The sequence below is a fragment of the Polyodon spathula genome, chromosome 29, assembly GCF_017654505.1.
Source record: "Polyodon spathula isolate WHYD16114869_AA chromosome 29, ASM1765450v1, whole genome shotgun sequence".
NCBI lineage: Eukaryota > Metazoa > Chordata > Actinopteri > Acipenseriformes > Polyodontidae > Polyodon > Polyodon spathula.
The window spans coordinates 5,381,807-5,404,014 of NC_054562.1; the positions used below are offsets into that span (position 1 = coordinate 5,381,807).

At 42.2% G+C, this 22,208-nt stretch overlaps 2 protein-coding genes across 2 annotated transcripts; one reads left to right on the forward strand and one right to left on the reverse strand.

Annotated features, from left to right (window-relative positions):
* The first annotated feature begins 5,389 nt into the window (after positions 1-5,389).
* On the forward strand, positions 5,390-12,080 carry LOC121302217 (eukaryotic translation initiation factor 4E-binding protein 1-like). The gene is made up of 3 exons (XM_041232050.1): positions 5,390-5,758; positions 9,680-9,853; positions 11,983-12,080. The coding sequence occupies exons 1-3, from the start codon at positions 5,626-5,628 to the stop codon at positions 12,012-12,014; spliced, it is 339 nt and encodes a 112-aa protein (XP_041087984.1). The 5' UTR covers positions 5,390-5,625; the 3' UTR covers positions 12,015-12,080.
* Positions 12,081-20,381: 8,301 nt separating this feature from the next.
* On the reverse strand, positions 20,382-22,208 carry LOC121302173 (nodal homolog 2-A-like). Its single transcript, XM_041231990.1, has 3 exons — positions 21,923-22,208; positions 20,656-21,479; positions 20,382-20,542 (listed from the first exon to the last, which is right to left on the reverse strand). Exons 1-3 carry the CDS (start codon positions 22,206-22,208, stop codon positions 20,390-20,392), a joined length of 1,263 nt encoding a protein of 420 aa, XP_041087924.1. The 3' UTR covers positions 20,382-20,389.

A 22,208-nucleotide genomic window follows, 5' to 3' on the forward strand; every position in this document is an offset into this window, starting at 1 on the left:
GAATGTGTTGTGCTAAAGGAGAACATGTGAGGTGTTTGTAAAAAGCAATGTTGGCTTTGATTGAAAAGCTGCTGCTCTAATACAGATGTAATGTTCTTTCAATTGCCAATTGAATTGGCTCCAGTATATGTCAGAATTCAAGTTCCTCTGCTGAGTATTATTACAAAGTCTATGCAAGTTTCCCTATTAAAAGCACAACAAATTTGTAAAAGCATGGTGCTACCATTGAAGGACAGAGGTATGGGGAAAGCATAGGGAAGCACTGTAAAGCATACTAAAATAAACTATGGTAAATCTGTAGTAGAAACATGGGGGGGGGGGGGGACTGCAAGCTTACTGTGCAGATTGACTTTGGTAAAGTGTGAGCAGGGCTGGTAATTCTTTCTAGGGAGCAGTCTGTGGACTCAGTTCAACGTGTTCCTGGCTAAAGACTGACAGTGTTAAAGACATGACAGGTATGTTGCCTCAGCAGGCCTGCAAGCCAGTCCAATAAGGGGCCTGCCCTGCTGCTACTGAATTCAGCTCCCACCCCCCCCCCCAGGGGTGAATTTGATAAAGCCCCACGTGTTGCAGCAGTAACAGGGAATTAAGTGTGTCGCTGTTAAAGCAGAATATTCAACTGGTAGGAGAAGGTGACAAGTTTTTTGGGGGGGTGGGGCTGGTGTTTCACACCAAGAGACCCTTCCTTGTCTCCCTCCCCTTCTCTCTCTTTTTTTTTTTTTTTTTTGTCTTTGTATTCAACACCATAGCGAGGCAATTGCAAAAACACTTTCCTTTTTTAAATAAAGTTCTAAAAGGGAGTGAGGATAGAATAGTCAGAACCATATTGTCTCCTGTTCTTTCAATCCTCTTTGTACTTTTCGGCACGGATGTGTTGTTTTTCTCACACGTTCTCTTTTTATTTCAGTCGCACTTGCGCGCGGTGCTGGGTCTTGCAGAGTTCTGGGTCCTTGGGTCCTGTCAGCTACTTAAGCTGAAGTTTTATCTAACCCTGTGGGAATAGGAGTCAGGAAAGGGGTAGCGTGTGTGCCCTGATTGAGCACACAGACCAAAAAGGATGCTATTGTTTAGGAAGTCAGATTGTAGTAAAACATGAAAACTCCCCCATGCTGTACTCTGTTCCCCAACTACTTGCAATATTCCACAACAACAAACACCATAGAGGGCCATATTGCAATTTTAACCCCTTAAGGTACACAAGGAATTGAACGCCTGTTGTTCAACGGCTTCTTAAAATACACTGAGAGAGACTCAAGCGTCACGAGGAGGGAACTGACAATATGGATGAGCAGATCCAACCTGTCGGTAAATTTCAACCCCTGATTCGTGTATCTCATTGCAAAAACAAATTACCATCATTTTATTAGTGGGACAGATTTGTCCCTTGTACCTTAAAGGCTTAAAAAAAGGTCATTTAAGAACGACGAACAAAATTTTTTTTTAAAAGAACCGCGCCAATGTCCTGAGATATTGCCACGGCTGTGACATCACGCTGCCCACTGAAACAACAGGAGGGCGATCGGTCCGTGCTGTTGTGTGATCTGTTTGGGATGATGTGATGTTCGCACACCCTGAGAACCAGGCAGCTCCCACAGGGAGGGACTTGGTTATGCGCCCAGGCAATCAGGGTGATTTGTCAGGCAAGTGTGGCACAGCTGGGTCCTGCCTGCATTACAGGAAGCCCTGCTGGAGCGACAATCTGCTGTGCCATTAACATGTGAAGAACTGCAGCTCTACCGACGCCTGGCTGGGATGCCGTAGTGCGATAGGCTGCTGCCAGTGTGACTGCTGGCAGGGGGGGCTGTAAATACAGTACTGGAGAGAGGGAGGGAGCACATTGTTTAGAGGAGGAGGAGTTTTGCTCTAAAAACAAGTGTCAGTACCATACATCTCCCGCCACGACTGTCAATTCTACACTCTCGGTATAATGAACGTGATGTGCTGGTGCTTTCAAGGAGGCTCAAAATAGACTGATCCACAGAGCAAGCATTACACTTCATCAACAGCAGGCCAATAGAAAAGCCACATTACCTAGAGCACAAGCGCTGGAGGCTTCTGTATTACAGAGAAGCTACTTCTGTGTTAGTATGCACCTCTGCTTTCTCCTTTCATCTTGGTGAAAGATAAGTCCAATATTAGCAAAAACTAAATAACATCTACTCTCATGTAATGAAAATTATAAATATATATATAACAGGGAATGCCAGCACAAGCTATAAAATATTGAATTATATTTTGAAAAACTGTTTTCTGGACATGGAGATGTAAAGGACAATGAGGAGTGAGTTTTGTGATGTTCCGTTGAAATCGTTTATTAGTATTTCCTTTCTTTTAAGAGTGAGGCTACTAAGATCAAGCGTGAAACGTTCCTAGAATGAGCGAGTCTTGCTCCAAAGCGGTCCTCCTGCTTGTAGGTGCAGGCTTTTTATGTGCACTGGAAAGCGATGCGTGTTTAAAAACAAAAAATTTATATGTTTGAAAACCACTGTGGTAAAGCATTGGGAAAGCATGCTAAAAAAAAAAAAAAACATGGAAACCCTTGGTAAACTGAAACTCATACTAAATTATAATGCTAAAGGCAAATGTCCATGTAACTTTTTTTACCCTGTGCATGCTAGGAAAAAAATACATATTTCAGTCAACTGACAGTTGACAATATGCCGTACTTATGGGTAGGGGAAATAAATTGACGCCTCTAAAGCTTGAACATGCTCAAATCGCATGCCATTGTCCCCAATCTGGAGTTTGCACTGGCATTAAAACAAAGCACATACTACACTGTGCAGCACGTTGGCCCAGCACACCAACCGTGCACATCCGTTTTGACGATTGTAATCCGCAAAAACTTCAAGGGCATCGCTAACGCAACAATGAACTACAACTACCAGCATCCCTCGCTCGCCGTTTGGTTCGCTTTCGAACTGGTCCGTTACAGCACTTGTCCTCGTTCTAATTCTGGCCTGTACCGTCTTCTCCTTTTCAGCATAGTAACCATAGATATAGGAGGCTTAGATTGGGCATTACGTCATTTTGGTGGGTACATAGAGACGCCATCTTGCCTAGGTATAAGTGTTTCAAAGCCACTTCACAGCTACTGGCTTCTTTTGTCCTTTTCTGTGTGTATATTATGTGTTTTGCCTCACAAAATACAAACATTATTTACTTCATTTTGCTATGTAATATATTTTGTTTTTTACTGAAATTATCCAAGTGTTAGTTTACTTTTGGCACCAACTAAGCAGACTAGTTTTTGGGTTTTTTTTTTTTTTTTAAGGATTTTCCGTTTATTTATTTTATGTTCTATTAATTAGACACGTCTGCTCTCTTTCCAGTTGCTATAAATTGTTTCATAGCGTTTATTATCTGACATGCCTGAGTATTGCGCAGCGATAAACTGCTCAGAAGTCCGCAATGAAGACTTGTTGAGGGGGAGGGGGGTGAGGGGGGATCACCTTTCACGGGTAAATGAAATGTTAAAATGTTTTAAAACCGTGTAAGTTGCCTTGGATAAAGCTGTCTGCCAAATAAACTACACGTGTTCCGTTTCATGTGCATCTTAATCAAGATCTTACTCTTCGATTACAATCCGCTAAAAATTAATTTTTTTTAATTGTTTTCCATTTCTTTCTCTGTTCCCTTAACTAAAATCTCTAACAGGGGAAAGCTAAAAAGTGATGTTACTTCTGACTTATGACTAAGGTAATGAAACATACTTTTTTGGAAACAGGCCTTTTGTATTCATCAACAGAATAATAGCCTGTATTAGCACTTACAAATGATTGGTGTTTATGCCTGTAAATACACGTCGATCGTGAGGGCAGCGTTGAAATAACTAGTAGGCTATACACAAGCACATTATCAAAAGCGATTTATGTCTGACAGGGTAACATAGTCATAGGTTCATTTACTAAGTGGAAAATTAGATTAGCAGTGGTTAGTTAACCTGGGTTAGGGAGTGGTTAACATGTAGAAAACAGAAAGTACTGATTAGAGGAGAAACCTCAGAATGGAGTGAGGTAACCAGTGGAGTACCACAGGGATCAGTATTAGGTCCTCTGCTATTCCTAATCTACATTAATGACTTAGATTCTGGTACAGTAAGCAGACTTGTTAAATTTGCACACGACACAAAAATAGGAGGAGTGGCAAACACTTTTGCAGCAGCAAAGGTCATTCAAAATGATCTGGACAAGATTCAGAGCTGGGCAGACACATGGCAAATGACATTTAATAAGGAAAAGTGTAAGGTCCTGCACGCAGGCAATAAAAATGTGCATTATAAATATCATATGGGGGATACTGAAATTATAGAAGGAATCTATGAAAAAGATCTAGGAGTTTATGTTGACTCAGGAATGTCTTCATCTAGACAATGTGGGGAAGTTATAAAAAAGGCCAACAAGATGCTCGGATATATTGTGAAGTGTTGAATTTAAATCAAGGGAAGTAACGTTAAAACTGTATAATGCACTAGTAAGACCTCATCTTGAATATTGTGTGCAGTTCTGGTCACCTCGCTATAAAAAAAGATATTGCTGCTCTAGAAAGAGTGCAAAGAAGAGCGACCAGAATTATTCCGGGCTTAAAAGGCATGTGCAGACAGGCTAAAAGAATTGAATCTGTTCAGTCTTGAACAAAGAAGACTACGTGGCGACCTGATTCAAGCATTCAAAATTCTAAAAGGTATTGACAATGTCGACCCAAGGGACTTTTTCAGCCTGAAAAAAGAAACAAGGACCAGGGGTCACAAATGGAGTTTAGACAAAGGGGCATTCAGAACAGAAAATAGGAGACACTTTTTACAGAGAATCGTGAGGGTCTGGAACCAACTCCCCAGTAATGTTGTTGAAGCTGACACCCTGGGATCCTTCAAGAAGCTGCTTGATGAGATTCTGGGATCAATAAGCTACTAACAACCTCCTCTCGTTTGTAAACTTTCTTGTGTTCTTACGTTCTTAATCGGATAATTAAACTGTAATTTCAATGACAGCGTGGGCTTTTACTTGACGATCAAAAAATAATGCATACGTTTTGTTAATCAATATCTTCACGTAATACTAGTAATTTTAATGAATTGCTGTTATAAATCAAAGTTTAAACAACCAAACATCTCTTTTTCTATTGCCGCTTCTGCGTGCGTTGTAGGGAATGTACGTCCTTACCTAGGTAATATAGCCGCCGATTTACATGCTGCTGCTAGGAAATTTGCATAGATGTTTCCTATCTAAGCCTTCTCTGATAACAACGTTCAAGTTGCAAAGAAGAAACAAAACTACAGCCCCCAGAATTCTCCTACAGGAAGCGGGCTTTATTTTGTTTCCCTGACTCGCAGACATTTCTGTGTGTTTTGACTGTATACTGTGTGTGTGTGTGTGTGTGAGAGAGAGAGAGAGAGAGAGAGAGAGAGAGAGAGAGGGAGAGGGGCAGCGGGTTGGTGCTGATAAGCAAGGGCGACAGGGTGCGTGCAGTATTAACGGGGTCCTTTTTTTAAAAAAAAAAAAAAATAATTCAAAGGAATAATATTTTTCTTGTTGCACACGTTTTGAGTTTCGAGCTGGATCCGTTTTCTTTCTTTCGTGCTTCGTAGTTTCAGTATTCTGTAACACTTGGAAGAAAACGACGACAATGTCTTCTGGTTGTCAAAAGACGTTTAGCAGAGCGATCCCGACCCGACGGGTTACCGTGGAGGACGCGTCGAAGATGCCGCAGGAGTACTCGACCACGCCGGGAGGAACCCTGTTCAGTACCACTCCGGGAGGTAATACAACCACAAAACACCGTCAGTCAATCACATGCAGCACCTCCGGGGAAACACAACACAAGCAGCGTGGCATAGCATAGACTGACACTTGTCAAGTTCAATATTATTATTATTATTATTAGTGCCACTAATATTGTGTTACTAACTGATGTTGCATTTTCAAATCGCAATATACGAATTGCTGTAGAAATTGCAGCCGCCGATTTAAGGTTAGAATTAAGCAGCAGGAATTGGGAGAGAGAGAGACATTGTGCACTTTTTAAGTTTTAAAGAACGGGTTGTGTGTATTTACAGTTGGGTAAGAAAACGCACGTAAGGTCTGGGGTCAGATTCGTGTTCCGGTTTTTTTTTTTTTTTTTTTTGTATATATTGTGTGTGTGAGTTATGGTCTTTAAGCGATTTTACCAACACGTGCAATTCCCTTGCCTTGAGCACGTGCACAGAGGGTTCGGAAAATAAGGGGGTGCATTGAGTCCCCGGGCCCTGCTATCTATCTATCTATCCATCTATCTGTCTATTATAGGTCCCCGGGACGATATCTATCTATCTAATCTAGACTGTCTATATATATATATTATATATAGATATATATATATATATAATTGGCTCTTATAAAAATGTGGCAGAGATGGGAATAAGACTCCTATTGCACAGTTTCACCCATTCCAGGTACCAGCTTGGTTAGCCACAGTGTGGAGATGTCAAGTTTAGGTGTCTCTGATTAAACTCTAATAAAACCAGGAATGGATCAAACAGCTGTGCAACGGGAGTCTTATGTCCATAGCTGATTTGCTAAGAGGACGCAGGAGTATCGGTCTTTGTTGGGTGAAAGGCCTCCTAAAGCAGTAGTGTAAACACAGCAGCGTTCCAATGCCTTTTTGGAAAACAGAGTTCCAGGGAACGTTATGTAAAGGGGAGGCGTGTCTAGAATTCCAGCTGAGAGTCTCAGTAATGACACACTCTTTCAGATCTGGAGATATGGGATCAAATCTAGCATGTCGCACAAGTAGGGCTGCCTCCTGTTCCTGTTTTCCCTGGATCGTCCCAGTTTTGAGGAAGGCGTCCCGGGAATTCAGTATACCTTCCCGGGACACTAAACACCAGGACCATAAGCTGAGCACGAGTTAGATACATCAGGATACAGTGTTACTGTAAGAGACGCACAATATGAATTGGTTTGCAATACCGTAGTAGTGATATGATCAGTGCTTCCTATTGGATGAATAGAGGGTTTCTAAAAGAGAGTTTAAACTTTTAATAACCCCCTTTCCGTTCGGACATCCCGGTTTTTTGTACCTCGGAGGTGGCAGCCCTAGACGCAAGTGAAGTGAATTGGAAGGTTTGAATTGAGATGGTCTGGTAAGGATAAAGTGGTGATTTTGCCTACATATTCACCATGGGAGTTGTTTCACCTTTAATTGAACTGGGCTGCCACAGGATACCTCTGCAGATATTAACTTTCCAGTTGCAACGTTCTTATCGAATCATTTTTAATCAGCTTCCCTCTTCAGTGTGTTTTTTAGCATGATGAGATGTGATAAATATTCACATTACTATTAGACCAATGTCCTTTTCTTCTGCTCCCAGCTGAAGCTAATATTAACCCAGTCAAGGACACTTTGATAAATGATATCAGTGCAATTGCAAGGCGTCTACAAACACATTTGCAACGGCACAGTAATATGCAAAATGAAACGTCGGGCTTCAGTGAACTAACTGCAGGAATTTATACTCTACTGTTTACACACAAGACACCTATTGATTTGTGCCAAACTCACAGAGAAGAAACGCAGTCTAGAGAGCAATGAATTCAGAGGGGTGAAAAAAGTCAAACTTAACATTCAGAAACAGGGTTGGGGTCAATTCTTGTTTTTCAATTGGAATTCCAATTCCTTTGACGGAACTGATATTTTAGAGACCGTGATAATCATTGTGATTGTTCAACTGCGTTCACTGGAAGCCAGTGGAAGCGACTTCAATTTAGTCATTTGTTGCAACAGTGAAAACCTCATTTCAACAGAACACAGCTGTGCAATTTTGATCAGTGATGTGTTGGAGCTGATTACAGGAGAATGGGAATTGGAATTGTACAACAGGAATTAACCTCAACCCTGCTCAGGAAAACAGTGTCGTTTGGACCTGACTCTCTTGGCATCAGTACCGTGAGCAGAGACAGCTGTGAAAGTGAGTGTGATTTTTGGCTTCAGAAAAGCGTCGACCTTCTCTTGGAAGTTTCTTGTCCACCTGTCAAGCAGTAGGAACACATGATGCGTGTCGCTGGACGAGAAATATCAACACCAACACATGACCGGCGACGAGGAAATATCCTGAGCCAAGTTGTTTTCAAGAGATGTATTTACACTGTCAGTGTGGCTGCTGCTGTTGCTTTACAAATCCCTATGGTGCCATCTGCAGTCAGTTTGACAGTCACCTTGCAATTGGGTATTTGCACAAGGGACCAGGTTTTTGAAAAGTTCTTAAGCTCTGCAATTTCAAACTTGGTCTGCAATTTCAAACTTGCTTTTGCATTTTTACTAAATTGGAAAGCTCTTTTTTGCTTCGGTAAAGTTAGGTTATTGAAGAAGTTAACGTGCAGAAATATAATAATGGGGATTTTACTTCACGTAAGCAACCAAAAAAAATCAGATCCAAAGCGTGTACAGCTCCGGCCAAAAGTTTTGCATCCCCCCGTAGAACAAACTCGTTTTGCTTGATAAAGTCGAGCGAAACCTGCTGAATAATGTTCCGTTAACATTGAATTGCAAACCGCTTTGTAGTTTTCCCATATACTTTACGAAAAACTGACAAATATAAGAATGTGACATTTCGAAATCTAACATGAAATACTGCTATACCACTATTATGGCTTCCTGTAGACTTTTGCACTTTAATTGTGTAGTTTCCTTGATTACACAATGTTAAGTAAAATATCTAAGTTGTGTTCATACATATTTTTTTAATGCTGTCTCAATCCTAAACTTCTAGATGATGCAAAACTATTGGCCCTAGCTGTACATCTTTCAGACTCGCTGTTCTGCACAGTGAGTGGTGAGGGGATGGAATGGGTTACCTAGCCATGTTGCTGAGGCAGAATCACTGGGATCCTTTAACCCTTATCGATCCGTTTATTCAGCGCCTGTCAGGCGTGTCAGGTCCAATTTATTTTCACACGCGCTGTTTATTTTACACACGCTGTTTAAAAGTGTTGTTTTGAATAGTAAAACAGGTTTAAAAGGCACTGCATATCAACAGAACACTCAGTACCGCATCTCCAGCCCTGCCCCACCGCTTGTTCGCTGTATTTATCACATCTCTCTTCATAGTTGTGCATACTGATAAATCCTCTCCTGATCACTCGTTTTATCACCAAACTCCTCAATAATGCGATCCCAGTCATTATTTATTACTATAACATCTCAAAAAGCTCTGCAAATATTTGAGCGCTGGATGCGCAAGCAGCTATCTTCTTTGTTTACGTCAGGTTATGTGTATTGATCAGACCGCCCCCCCCCCCCCCCCCCCCCCCCCCCCCCCCCCCCCCCCCCCCCCCCCCCCCCCCCCCCCCCCCACCCCTCCTTTTTTATTTTTGGCTCCTATCGTCTCACTCTACCATTGAAAGGTTTTCGCTGCTTTTTCCAGGGGGAAAAAACAACTAGAGACCTGTGCTTGACGTCTTTTTGATGACCGGAAAGGGAAAATTGTAATGTTGGACCTGGTCTGAAATAGGACCGCAGAGGGTTAAGACCCTACTTGACAAAGTTTTGAGATCAATCGGCCACGATGAAACAAGCATTGATGGGCTGAATGTCTGGCGCTCACTTTTAAATGCTCGTATGTTTCTGTGTGTTCTGTTTCTTTATGCAAACTCTCTCTGTTTCTCTCTCTCACAAACACGTATTCCCTCCCTCTCCTCTCCAGGTACCCGGATTATTTACGATAGGAAGTTCCTGATGGAGTGCCGCAATTCACCCGTGGCCAGAACGCCTCCCCGCTACCTTCCCAGCATTCCAGGAGTCACCAGCCCCAACGCCGGGGAGGACAAGCCCCAAACCACCAGCCACGAAACCAACCATGTGGACAAGACTGCTGCCGGTCAGTGACAGGCGTGCTAGATTGATTCAGAAATATAATACTCCTTTTTAGGTTTGCAAAACAGCTACCTCTTCTACAGCGCAGTTTACCCAGCTGTGGTGCAGCTAGCTCGAGACATTCTTTAGCACCGGTTAGCATTGAGAGTATAGGAATGCAGAGGCTATAAGAAGATGCCTGTCAGAAGGTACACACATTGCACTTCATTCTGCTTCAGTAGGAAGTGCTTATCCAAACGTGGTAAAGCAAGGATGGAAAGAAGACTCATATTGCATAGCAGTTTCACCCTTTCTAACTTTTGATACGAACTTGATGAGCCACAGTCTGTCAGTAAGAAGCTCAGGGGTCTGGTTTAAAATCATAGTAAACCAGGAATGGATCAAACTGCTATGCAATGGGAGTCGTATTGCCATCCCTGTAAAGTCTGGTTAAGACATTCCTTACCATATTTAGAGTATCAGAATGTGTGAGTCGGACTGTCTCTGTCTGTCTGTCTGTCTGTCTGTCTGTGTGTGTGTGTGTGTGTGTGACTCTGTGTGACTGTGTGTTCACTAATACTGTATCCAAATAAGTATCAAGAAAGTGTATTACTTTGCCTCTAATTAGTGGACCCCACACACACACACACACACAATAAAAACGTCTGGACTTTCCAGCCATGCAGATTGACAGACCCTGTCTCTTTTTTGGCATTCTGCTGGGTGGGAGAGTGGAGAGGGGAGACGGGAGCGGTGAGGAAAGCCAACCCAAAAGTCATCCATCACGTGATAGATCACAAGTCTGGTCAGGTGGAAAGGCCAGCCGATAGCCAGTGAAGGGATGTGGATTCGCTGTGCAATCCCGGCACTGTGTTTACAGCGTGCAACCCACCCCAGAGAGCTGGTGTTATACAACTTCTGATCCGCTCAGCCTTATTTCCTCATTTCATGTGTGTGGTGTATTTCATTTGTTATTGAAACACAGATGGTAAGTTCAGTGTAACAGAAAAGAAGAAGTAACTCCTAAAATCAAAACTTGTCAGAGTTCACTTCAGGTGTTAGTTTTCCTAAATATATGTATTAGATCTCCTGATGCTGTTTCAGCGGCAGATTTGCAAAAATAACAAGCATTACATTTTTTTTTTTTTGTATAGCTTGCAATAGTTTCATTTTAGTGTACCCCCCGTTCTTTCTTAGCCCCCACAGATTTATTTCAGTGGAGTGTGGGGTGGGGTGGTCTGGCTGTACAGCTCCGTCTGTGTTTTACGTGACGGCTCTGGGTGTAAACAAACCTGGGATTAATTTTTTATATATATATATATATATATTAGACAGTGTCACAGAATTGTTTCCGCCAGATCTTAAGGTGTTTGCGTTTTGATTTGAGAGAAATTAGAAGCATCGAAGGCAACAAGGATTTGCCACAACAATGGAGGTGCTGCTGTTTCCCGCGGGGCAGGTGCGTGGTGAAGTACTCTGTGTGAACATGCCTGCGCTCTGAATGCATGCCTGCACAGGGCTCCCCTGGGTCCTAAACCCTTCCAAGTACAGACCGGCCATGCCTTTTGCAGACATTAAGTTTGCTGACATAAGGGTTTTTTTTTTTGACGAACGTATAATCAGCACCCCCCCCCCCCCCCCCCCCCCCCCCCAATCTTCAAGATTGTGTGTTAAATTTCTCGACTTATACTCGAGCTAATACGGTACATTTTATAGCACCCTTAAAGTTGGTATCAAAGAGAGCTTTTACATGAAGAGACTGTAAATGATACAATTCAGTTGAGCGCTCTACAGAGATCAAAAGCTCATGCGTACAGTACACTCCACATACAACCAATTGTATAAAAGCACATTTTCAGTGTAGACTTCGATCCAGTGTTTAAACCTGCCTAACAATGTCGAGAGGAATGGAGTTCCACAAACGAGGAGGGCACCAGCAGAAAGCTCCGACTCCAACTGATCACAGACCATTTTTTGAAGAAGAGTTCAGCATTGGCATGCATGAATGCTTGTGTCCATTGCAAACTAGTGACCAAAAACCAGGTCAACAAAATCTTGATTTTGTAAATGAATAGAATTTGAAAACGAGGGACATTACAACCAAAAGCCGTGGTTCTTATGTAGCTGTTTTGTCTGTCTCTTTGTATTCCCAAGGTGACGATTCCCTGTTTGAGATGGATATTTAAGATGCACCCAGGAAGAGGATCCAAAAGAAAATGAGAAGAAGAAAGAGGAGGAGGAGGAGGAGGTCAAATCTCCCCCACCCCCCAGGGGGGGGGTGTGTGTGGGGGGGGGGGGGGGGGTGTTTTAAATGACGCGCCCCCGTTTAGGTGTTGTTGATTGATCCGTGTTCGTTCCCCAAGTTTGTGGTTCATTTACTTCTACAGCTGCTGAGAACAAAACTAGAGTTTGGATTGTGCTGACACGCGCTGAGAGGCGTTCGTTCAGTGCAGAGCGGAGGCTTCATGCTTCACTGCAATAACACAGTGAGGTCACACCGGGGAGGATGGCGTGAGAACACGCAGGCTTGGTGTAGCATGCCGTCCTCGCCAGCGTGATGAGTTAGCTAGCGCATGCCGTTACATGCATTGTCTGTATGATGCAGCATGTGGAACACGGAGGGGGGGGGTGGGGGGTGTTTTTTTTGAGGGGGAATGTTGATTATGACATCACAGTAGTAAACAAAGGCAACATGATATCACGTGTGCAAAGCCCTTTCATTTTCAGTTTTTTTAATTTATTTTATTTTATTTTTTTTTTTTAACAGGAAAATTATCTTGTTTCACTTGAAATTTAGACCAGTCAAGCGTGTTAAAAGGATTGATTTATACCCAGAAATATCTTTGACTTGGCATTTGGCAGATGTGTTTACACATTCAATGCTTTAGTATTGGTGAGATGAAGTGAAAGGCTCTCTTGTAAAGGGTGAACCTGCTTGACTTCACTGGCCCTCACCAGCTCTGCTGAGATCACACAGTTTTTACCATTCACAGCTTCCACTGGTAAATCTGTTTTATTTTTATATTTTTAATAGACAAAATCCTGGGAAGTTTTATTAAAAACCCGGAAATGAAGGGCCATTAATTATTTTATTTATTAATCTTTTGCAGTTCATCACTGTCCAGGTTATATAAACAGAAGTAAATAGTAATTATCCTAATTATTCACAATCAGTTGGTTAGGTGGTTGTTTCCCACTTGTATGCCTTTGGAAATGATGAGAAACTGCTGACCTCTCGGGACATTCAAATCTAAAGAAATGTTTTCCTACATGTAATGATGGAGGGAGAGGGGGGGGTTAATAAAAAGACTACAAAAATAAAAGTTAAAATCTCATTATTTTGCATGCAAATTAAGAAAGGGGGCTTTCTGCAGTCCAGGGCAGGCTTGAGGCATGAAGACTCACCTGCTCCCTCCTTCACCCCCTAAGAGAAAGAGTGCTCCCTCCACTCTAGGGCAGGCTTGAGGCATGAAGACTCACCTGCTCCCTCCCTTACCTCCTAAGAGAAAGAGTGCTCCCTCCAGTCCAGGGCAGGCTTGAGGCACGGAGACTGTACTGCTCCCTCCCTTACCTCCTAAGAGAAAGGGTGCACCCTCCAGTCCAGGGCAGGCTTGAGGCACGGAGACTGTACTGCTCCCTCCCTCACCTCCTAAGAGAAAGGGTGCACCCTCCAGTCCAGGGCAGGCTTGAGGCACGGAGACTGCACTGCTCCCTCCCTCACCTCCTAAGAGAAAGGGTGCACCCTCCAGTCCAGGGCAAGCATGTAGGCTAAACTGCTCCCTCCTTCACCCCCCTAAAGAAAGGGTGCTCCCTCCAGTCCGGGTAAGGTAGGCTGTTATACACTCATACCTCACAACAAACACAGGCAATAGGAAAACCAGAAAGGTGATTTCAAAATAAATGATTGCTTCGGTGTGTAACAGGCTGCACTGTTCCCAGGCATGCAGTAGGGCTTTTTATAATCCAATTAACACCCATTTTATGTTGAAGTTGTCCGTTTTCATGTTAATGCAGCATGTCATTTTAATTAACAGCACTTGCTCCAAACTGGAATATACATCCAAGTGCATAGAAAGTGGAGCGGGTGCAAATATATTTATGTGGACTTTTGACATTTTTAAAGTGAACCAGCTTTGAGATAAAAAAAAATAAAACAATTTAGTGTCTGATAATATGTTTCCTGTACAATGGTGTTAGTGTGCCTTATAGTTACACTGTTGCTGATAGATAGATAGATAGATAGATTTCCACTACATGAGAGTAGATTCATGCTGATTTGAACTCTGCTCTCGCCAAGATAAGCAACAACTAAGAGGTAGCTTTACAGTAAACTAATGTAATCCCTCTGCATCCCCATCCATTTTCTGTTTCTTTCCATCTGATGATGCAGATATCCTTCTGCCTGGTGTTGATGACTGAAGTGTAATGCTGGCTCCAGGGATCCGCTTATTTTGCCTCCCTAGCGTATAGTTTATAATCAGTTAAAGTTTAAGATGGAAATAACAAAGTGTGATGCATTTGTATTTAGGTTTGGCAATGCTGACAGCAAACCTGCTTGCTTAGTTGTATGAAGGCTCCTGTACTAGCAGGCTGTGCTGATACAGCAACAATAAAACTGCAGAGTAAACAGGTGTTGGTTGTACAAGATGCAATATCATTTAAACCTTGTGTCCAATCTGCTACACATTCCCGATGCAAACTGAAACTAAACTTTCATTTGCAAATCACTTAACAAAAATAAGTACACGTGTTATCAATGTGTTCAATTGAGGAAAACATAATTTTTGTTTTGGTATTAACTCGCAGATTATGAACACCATTTGTGTGTCATTTATCATAAATCGTGTCGATTAACACAAACTAAATAGTCCTTATTCAAAAGAATATTTTTTGACATTTTTTTTTTTTTTTTTTATTAGTAACGTGATTTAAAACTGTAAAATAAAACATATTTTAATTGTGTTTTTTTTTTTTATGAACATTTTACAATATTATGTACGAAGTGTGTGAGCAAAACACATTGTAGCTAATATAGTGAACGTATCCATTACCTAATGAAATAATTCAAGAAAATAACCTGTAGTTTAAATTACCTTGCGCTTATAAATTGCAGACCCATCAAACTGATCACATGACACGGTGAAAATACAAAATGTACTTGATCTTATGCGCAAAAACTAGAATTTTAGTGCTTTAGATTATCATATTTTTTTATTTACTATAGTTAAAAAATATGTTTTAAACCATTAAAAAAGTCACTTCCTTCAACTCGAGGTAAAGAGAACTCGACACCTATTAGTTGATTCAGCATATAGAACATGAGGTTATTTGGTTTCAGTCAGTAATGGTCCCCGTTGCTAATTACTTAATAGCTACTAATTAATTACCGACAGAACACTTCATTCGAAGGCCGATGGTTTATTTTGAAGGTTGAATGGGGGTGTCGCAGTTTCGCTTCTAGGGAACCAGACTCGCTTTGTTGATGTGGAAACGCGCTCCGAGCCCGTGTGTATTCGGGTTAGCGAGCCCCAGACGCTTCTCTGTTTAATGTCATTAGGCCGTCTGGAAAAACCAGCCTCTATGTGCGGGTGCGCTGGAGTTTGTAACGTCTAGGGAAACGAAACGTGGCATTCTTATTAAAATCAGGCAATCGCAACCGATCAAGTGAATAAAGCAATCGTGATAATGTATTTTTTAAAATGTATTTATTATGCAATATATTCAATCCAACCTTTAATTTCACCACCCGCGGCGCTGTCAGAAAAGCAAACGAACACCTATAGCTCAAAACACTCCCGCACAAAATATGCTGCAAAGGATACAAACAGAACCATTTTTTGAAAAAATGGTTTTTATTATTTCCTTTTGGGATAAACTAAGTGTAATCCCTTGTCGTCTTAAATAAAAAACGATGTAGCTCGTTATCAAAATAGACAAGTGGTGATAGGAAGATAAGAAGACTTCTTGTCTGCGCTCACGGATTCTCTTAATCCAGACCGTAAATAGTCAAATAAAAGACCCCGCAGAACATCTACAGCTAGGATATCAATTCTATACTTTCTACAGTGTATAAATGCCATTCAAGGAGAATAGCAGAGAAGCAGGACTATGGCACATAGGCACCGTGTAGCACAGTTTGACAGTTTATATATTATAAATACCTCCAATGTTTTGATTCAAACCTTATAGACCTCCATATCCCAAATACATCTTTATTCAAAATGCATACACAATGTGATCAGACAGAACGGGACGTATTTTCAAAGTGTTTCCAATATTTTACTCCTATTTACTTGTTTATTTTTAAATTGCATTAATGTTACAATTAATGTGAAATAAAACACGCTGAGAGCACTTGAGCACTTGCAATAACTTGAAATATATAACTTGCAATACATAACTTGAAATGTATAACTTGCAATATATAACTTGGTGGTTTAGTTCTAATATAACTTGTTTTTTGTTCTAAATGGACAGGTGTTTTACCTCTTGGGAACGAGTTAAAGACTAGAGGAAATGTTTTGAAAATGTGGCCAATATATCTCATGCATATTTCATATAGTATATTAAAAATTCCCATAGCACCAAGCATTTTTTGTTGTATTTGCAAACATATAAGACAATAAATAAAGAAGTCAATGGCTGTAATATGGGACCATAGAAAGTGCAAAGCTATTGAGACCTGCATTAGGAGACTGGAGTCTGTTTCAATGATCTAGAAAGTGTCAGATCTGAATACCTTTAACTCTGTATTCATCTAGCTAGGTGGTTTATAGATCTACTTATTACCCTTATAAAAGTTTACTGCTGTAGTTTGTGAAGTTTTCCCATGATTTATCAGAGTTTACCCTGGCTTGCCATGTTTATTAATGTGTTTTACCAGACCTCCCTTTTCTTTACACTGCTTGCCTGAGCTTTACCATGCTTTTACTGTGCTTTATCACACTTTGCTGTGAACTTTTATAATGTACAATACAAATTCAGTGAAATGAGGCTCTGCACCAATCAGGTTTATAAATCCCAGTACAGGATAGGAACTGAGAGGTGGCGAGTCATTTTCACCTGTAGGTGCATTCAGAGTCTCTTTTTCAAGGACGTTACAAATTATACAGTGATAAAAACTCTCAAGGGCTGTGCTTGATTTCAGGCTGTTACAGAACTGTGCAATGTGTATTAGAACCTTGTTTACTGCTGCCTGCTCCTTAAATATTGGCAAGCAGGTTTAAACAGGGGGACCCTTATGAAAGATTCCCGCAGTAAATTTGCATGGTACTTTTGCAATTTTCCCTGTGGTTATACTATGCATTTGCTGCAGTTTACCACAATTTGCCATGTCTTTTAATATGCTTTACCATACCTCTGTTTGCTTACCTGTGCTTTACCATGCTTTCACTGTACTTTGGTACACTTGTCTGTGATTTTACTATTATAAGGATTAGTTTACCATGGTTTCCATACCTCTCTGGGCTTTACAGTGCTTTCAACGTGCAGTATTACACGTTTCTATGCTGTTACGAGGGGAGACTGTTATTCTTCTGTGCAAAACTCTAGAACTAAAGAGCAATGTAGTATCAAGGACTGTACTGGAAACTGAACATTATTGCGAGGGTAGATTTCAACGCCAAAAGCTTCTCAAGGGCCAGTAATCCTGTATACAGCGGTAAAAGCATAGAGAAAACAGTGTCTACTAAGTAGCATGTTATCAATACATATGAAGAATTGATAAAGCGTAGTGTGTGTCATGCAATGTTACTGTAAGGCTTGGACACACGGTGGCTGGGTTGCAATGGTTTTATTGGGAGAGCAAGTTTTATTTACTTCCTATAACCCTGCACCTAACCCCAGTACTTCTACAAGAACCCTAAGTGTAAATGCAAACCCACACTAATTCAATATCCTAACAGTAGAAATGCAAACCCACACTAATTCAATATCCTAACAGTAGAAATGCAAACCCACACTAATTCAATATCCTAACAGTAGAAATGCAAACTCACTTTTGAAACTTGCAATCTAACAGTGATGAGGCCACATTTCTAACACAATGGTGCAAGTTTTTACCCTGTATTACGTGGTGTTAAATAAAAGATCTAAGTTATGTTCATGTAGTTCTTTTTTTTTTAATAATAATAATAATCTCTCAATCCTAAAATTCTAGGTCATGCAAAGCTTTTGTCCGCAGCTGTGTATGACATACACAGATATCGAGATCGAGGGCTGACTGTGTCACTCTAAAATACAACTCTAGAGCTAAAAGGTGAATTATATTTTGTGCACTAAGCAACATATCAAGAACAATTTTGCAAAGGCAAGCTTTTATAAGGGACCCCTGGCCCCTTTTATTCTCATGTATTCACTTTGAGCTCTCCTGTTAATCTAGATTTGCAGAGAGGTTGCTGTCTTAGTGCATTTAATACCTGCATTATGTGCTCATTGGAAGGGGTCACTTGGAGAGGACTCTAGAGCCAGTGGAAGGGGTTGCTTGGAGAGGTCTCCAGAGCCAGTGGAAGGGGTTGCTTGGAGAGGTCCCCAGAGCAGTGGAAGGGGTCACTTGGAGAGGTCTCCAGAGCCAGTGGAAGGAGTTGCTTGGAGAGGTCCCCAGCGCAATGGAAGGGGTAGCTTGGAGAGGTTGCTTGGAGAGGTCCCCAGAGCAGTGGAAGGAGTCGCTTGGAGAGGTCCCCAGAGCAGTGGAAGGGGTTGCTTGGAGAGGTCCCCAGAGCAGTGGAAGGAGTCGCTTGGAGAGGTCTCCAGAGCAGTGGAAGGGGTCACTTGGAGAGGTCTCCAGAGCCAGTGGAAGGAATTGCTTGGAGAGGTCTCTAGAGCCAGTGGGTCGCTTGGAGAGGTCCCCAGAGCAGTGGAAGGGGTAGCTTGGAGAGGTCCCCAGAGCAGTGGAAGGGGTCGTTTGGAGAGGTCCCCAGAGCCAGTGGAAGCTCTGTCTGTTCCCCAAGTGCAGTCCATTCCAGTCTGGATGTAACAGCTCTTTAGCAGCCTCTCTGTAGAGTGTGCTCAGGCGTTTCGGCAACATCTTGTCACCCTGAAGTGACATGTTCCCGTGAATCTGTGCAGGGACACCCCCATTTAGGAATTTGTCCTGTCCTGTCACTTCCTGCCCCCCCCCAAGGTGCTGTCCCAAAGTAAACACACACACACACCCCTTCCCTCCTCCTCTCTCCTCTCAGACTCAACAAGAGCGTGACCTCACCTCTCCCAACTGTAGCTTTCACATATACCAGGACACCTCGACACATGGAAAATATATATATATATATATATATATATATATATATTATATATATATATTATATATAATATATATATATATATATTTAAGAACAAGAGCACACAGGGTGTCCTTTTTTGTTCCTCATAACAGAATCTAATTTCATGAAGGGGAGGGAGAATTGAGTTGTCCCTCTCATGCTCACTCTCCTCTGTTTGAAGCAGCATCTATAACCATTTCTAAACCATTTAGGATTTTTGTTTCACTGACATGATTGGGGTGAGATCACACGCAGACCCATTTTTACCTACGTGAAAATTACTAAAGCAGACCATCTTCCTTACTAAATGCGTTGTTCTGTTACTATCTCTCAATAGATCATCGTCTCCTCTGTAAAAAATATGCAAAAGATTTTAATGAGCGAGACGTCTCACAAGTAGAACTGTCCCCCGAAATGATTTCCTTTTTCTAGGGAAGCAACACAGTTGGGGTCAGGGAGTTTGTTGTTGGATAACTTCACTCAGATTACTTGCTCACTAAATATCTTGGTAACCCTGATAGATATCCAATATATTTGAATGAACAGTCTCTATGACATTAGAAACTATGCACACCAGCATTGCTATGCTTCTATACTATTTAGTCAGATATTTATTTTAATAAACTTTGTTTATATGGCAGTCTTTCTTTCTGTATGTGTTTTGCAACCAGAGATGGAAATAAGACGCCCATTGCATAGCAGTTTGATCCATTTCTGGTTTAACTATCAATTTAATAAGAAACACCTGAGCATTGTTTATGCAACAGCACTTGAAGAGAAATAGAGACACACAAATCAATTATTTTAAATGGCATTTTTATTTTATTGGCAAAGTTTTTTGTTCATGCAATAGACCGCTGACAGGCCATATAAAGTTAGATAGTATTATTTACAAGTTTTTTTTTTGTTTTTTTGTTGTTGTTTTTTTGTTTTGTTTTTTACAAAAATATAAATTTATCACATGCTATACATTCAAGGCAACACATTTGGAATACAATATACACTTTTGTTAATAAAACTAATTTACATACATAATAATAATCTTTTTTTTTTTTTTTTTTTTAAGAAGTCCTATATTATCACAAAACATAAGGCTGTTGATCCAGTGAAATAAGTAGGAAAGTCCCTGCGTTTAAATATTATACCGCGAGTATAATATAACAGGTCACTTGGAGTTCATTTGAGGCAACCTTAGTGTAGTGTTCTTATAAGTAATAAAAGGGGTCTTTTTTTTTAGCCCCGTGCTTCTTTTTTTCTAAGTGTTTAGTATTGTTTTCTTCTGGGGGTCGACTGTGCTCCGGTTAATGGCATCCACATTCTTCCACTATCATGTCTTCGTGGTGACGGAGAACGACCTCTCCGTTCTCGTAGTACAGCATGGACTGCGGGCTGAGCTTGGTCGGGACGCACGACGGACAAGGTACTCGACTCGGCTGGTACAACTTCAGCAAACTCTGGAAGAGAGAAAAAAGTAAACACGTTAGTACATTTGTTAAAGACATTTTTTTTAATGATTAGATACCAAAATAAAAATGTTGTAGTTTCAGAAATCAATACGTCGACTCACCTGCATGTATGCGTGGTTTGTGGGCTGAAAGGACTCGTCCACCGGGCTGGGACAGTCCCCCTCGCACCTGAACGCGTTGTACCTCTTGGGGTAGACGATCCAGTCGTTCCAGCCTATCTGCTCGAAATCGACCCACATGTCCACCTTCCTGCAGAGGGGTTTGAGGTTCCCTTCAGCCGGGGCGGCGACCCCGTCTCCGATGCTGCCCGCCAGCTTCACTCTTTCCCGGTCCTTGCGGTTCCTCTTGTGCCTGCGCCCGCTGTCTCCCACCACGCCCTTGTCCATCACCACATACTTGGAGTGCTCCACTGCGCGAATGAGGGTCGGGGCTCCCGCGGCGAGGCTGGATTCGTTCTGCTTGGAGAAGACCACCATCATGACTCTGTCCACCGTGTTGTGGTGCACCTTTCCCCGGCTTCCCTGGTGCCGCAGCCTGTGCCTGTGCTCCGGAGCAGCGGTGTCCCCCTGGTCGGGCTCGCCGAGGTGGGACTCACCCCTAACCGGGGCCTCGGCTCCGTTAGGGAAGCTCGCTCCTTGGTGCAGCCAGTACTTCAGCATGGCCGTCACGTTGAAGACCTTCCAGGCGGAGTTGGTATCGGTGGGCGAGGCGCCGAAGCTGCCGAGGAAGAGGCGGTCCTGACAGGTTCTGTCCTCCTTGCCAGCGCACTTGCGATCGTGGGAGTGGTAGATCTCCACAGACACCTTGCCGGACGTTGAGAAATGAGGGATCCTGACCCGCAATTCGGACAGCTGGACATCCTCGTTGGCCGAAATGGAAGACATGTCGAAAGTGACGGTCCATTTGTCGCCTATTTGACTGCAACCTGGAGATGAGGGAGAGAGAGAAGAGAAAATGCGTTAGAGCAATTTAAACACGATTTGCAAAGTACAGTACACCGCATGAGTGATTTATTGAGCAGATGCGCTTGAGAAAACAAACCAGTAAGTAGACTCACTAGGCCAAATGTCAAAACAAAGTCGGGATGTGTATTGAACCCCCCCCCCCCATGCAGGCACGTTTGTAGGACTAACAGACGTCTGGTTCTTACCAATACACAAAAAACACCTTCATGTTGAATAAGCATCCAGGCACCCCTTGGGTTTACAAGGGACCATCTGATAAGAGAGATCGATTACCTCTCAGTCACTGATAAGATTATGAGAGCGATGATTCCTTAAGGTTCACTATGGGCGACCACTGATTGCAATGGTCCCAGGTATTCAGCACCATGCAATGCTCTATCTTAATATTAATTGCAATACTTACTTTTTGCAATCAAGCTCAGGACTGAATCTGCTTCGTGCAGCACCGGGTTCTCCTCAATGTTGCTGGCGGTTGCTGCGGCCGTTGCCCTGGTGCTGTCTCCGGTCTTGAAAGAGCGGTACAGCTGCATCATGTACAGGGGGTATCTGAGACTGTGGTAAGCGTTTTTGTATCCGAGCTCCGATACCATGGAGGTCTGCACGCCGGCACCGGGTCCACTGCTGCTGGCGGCTCCGTTGTTGCCGCTAGGTCCTCGGGACAGTCCTAGGAGAGCCGCCCTGGGTTCCAT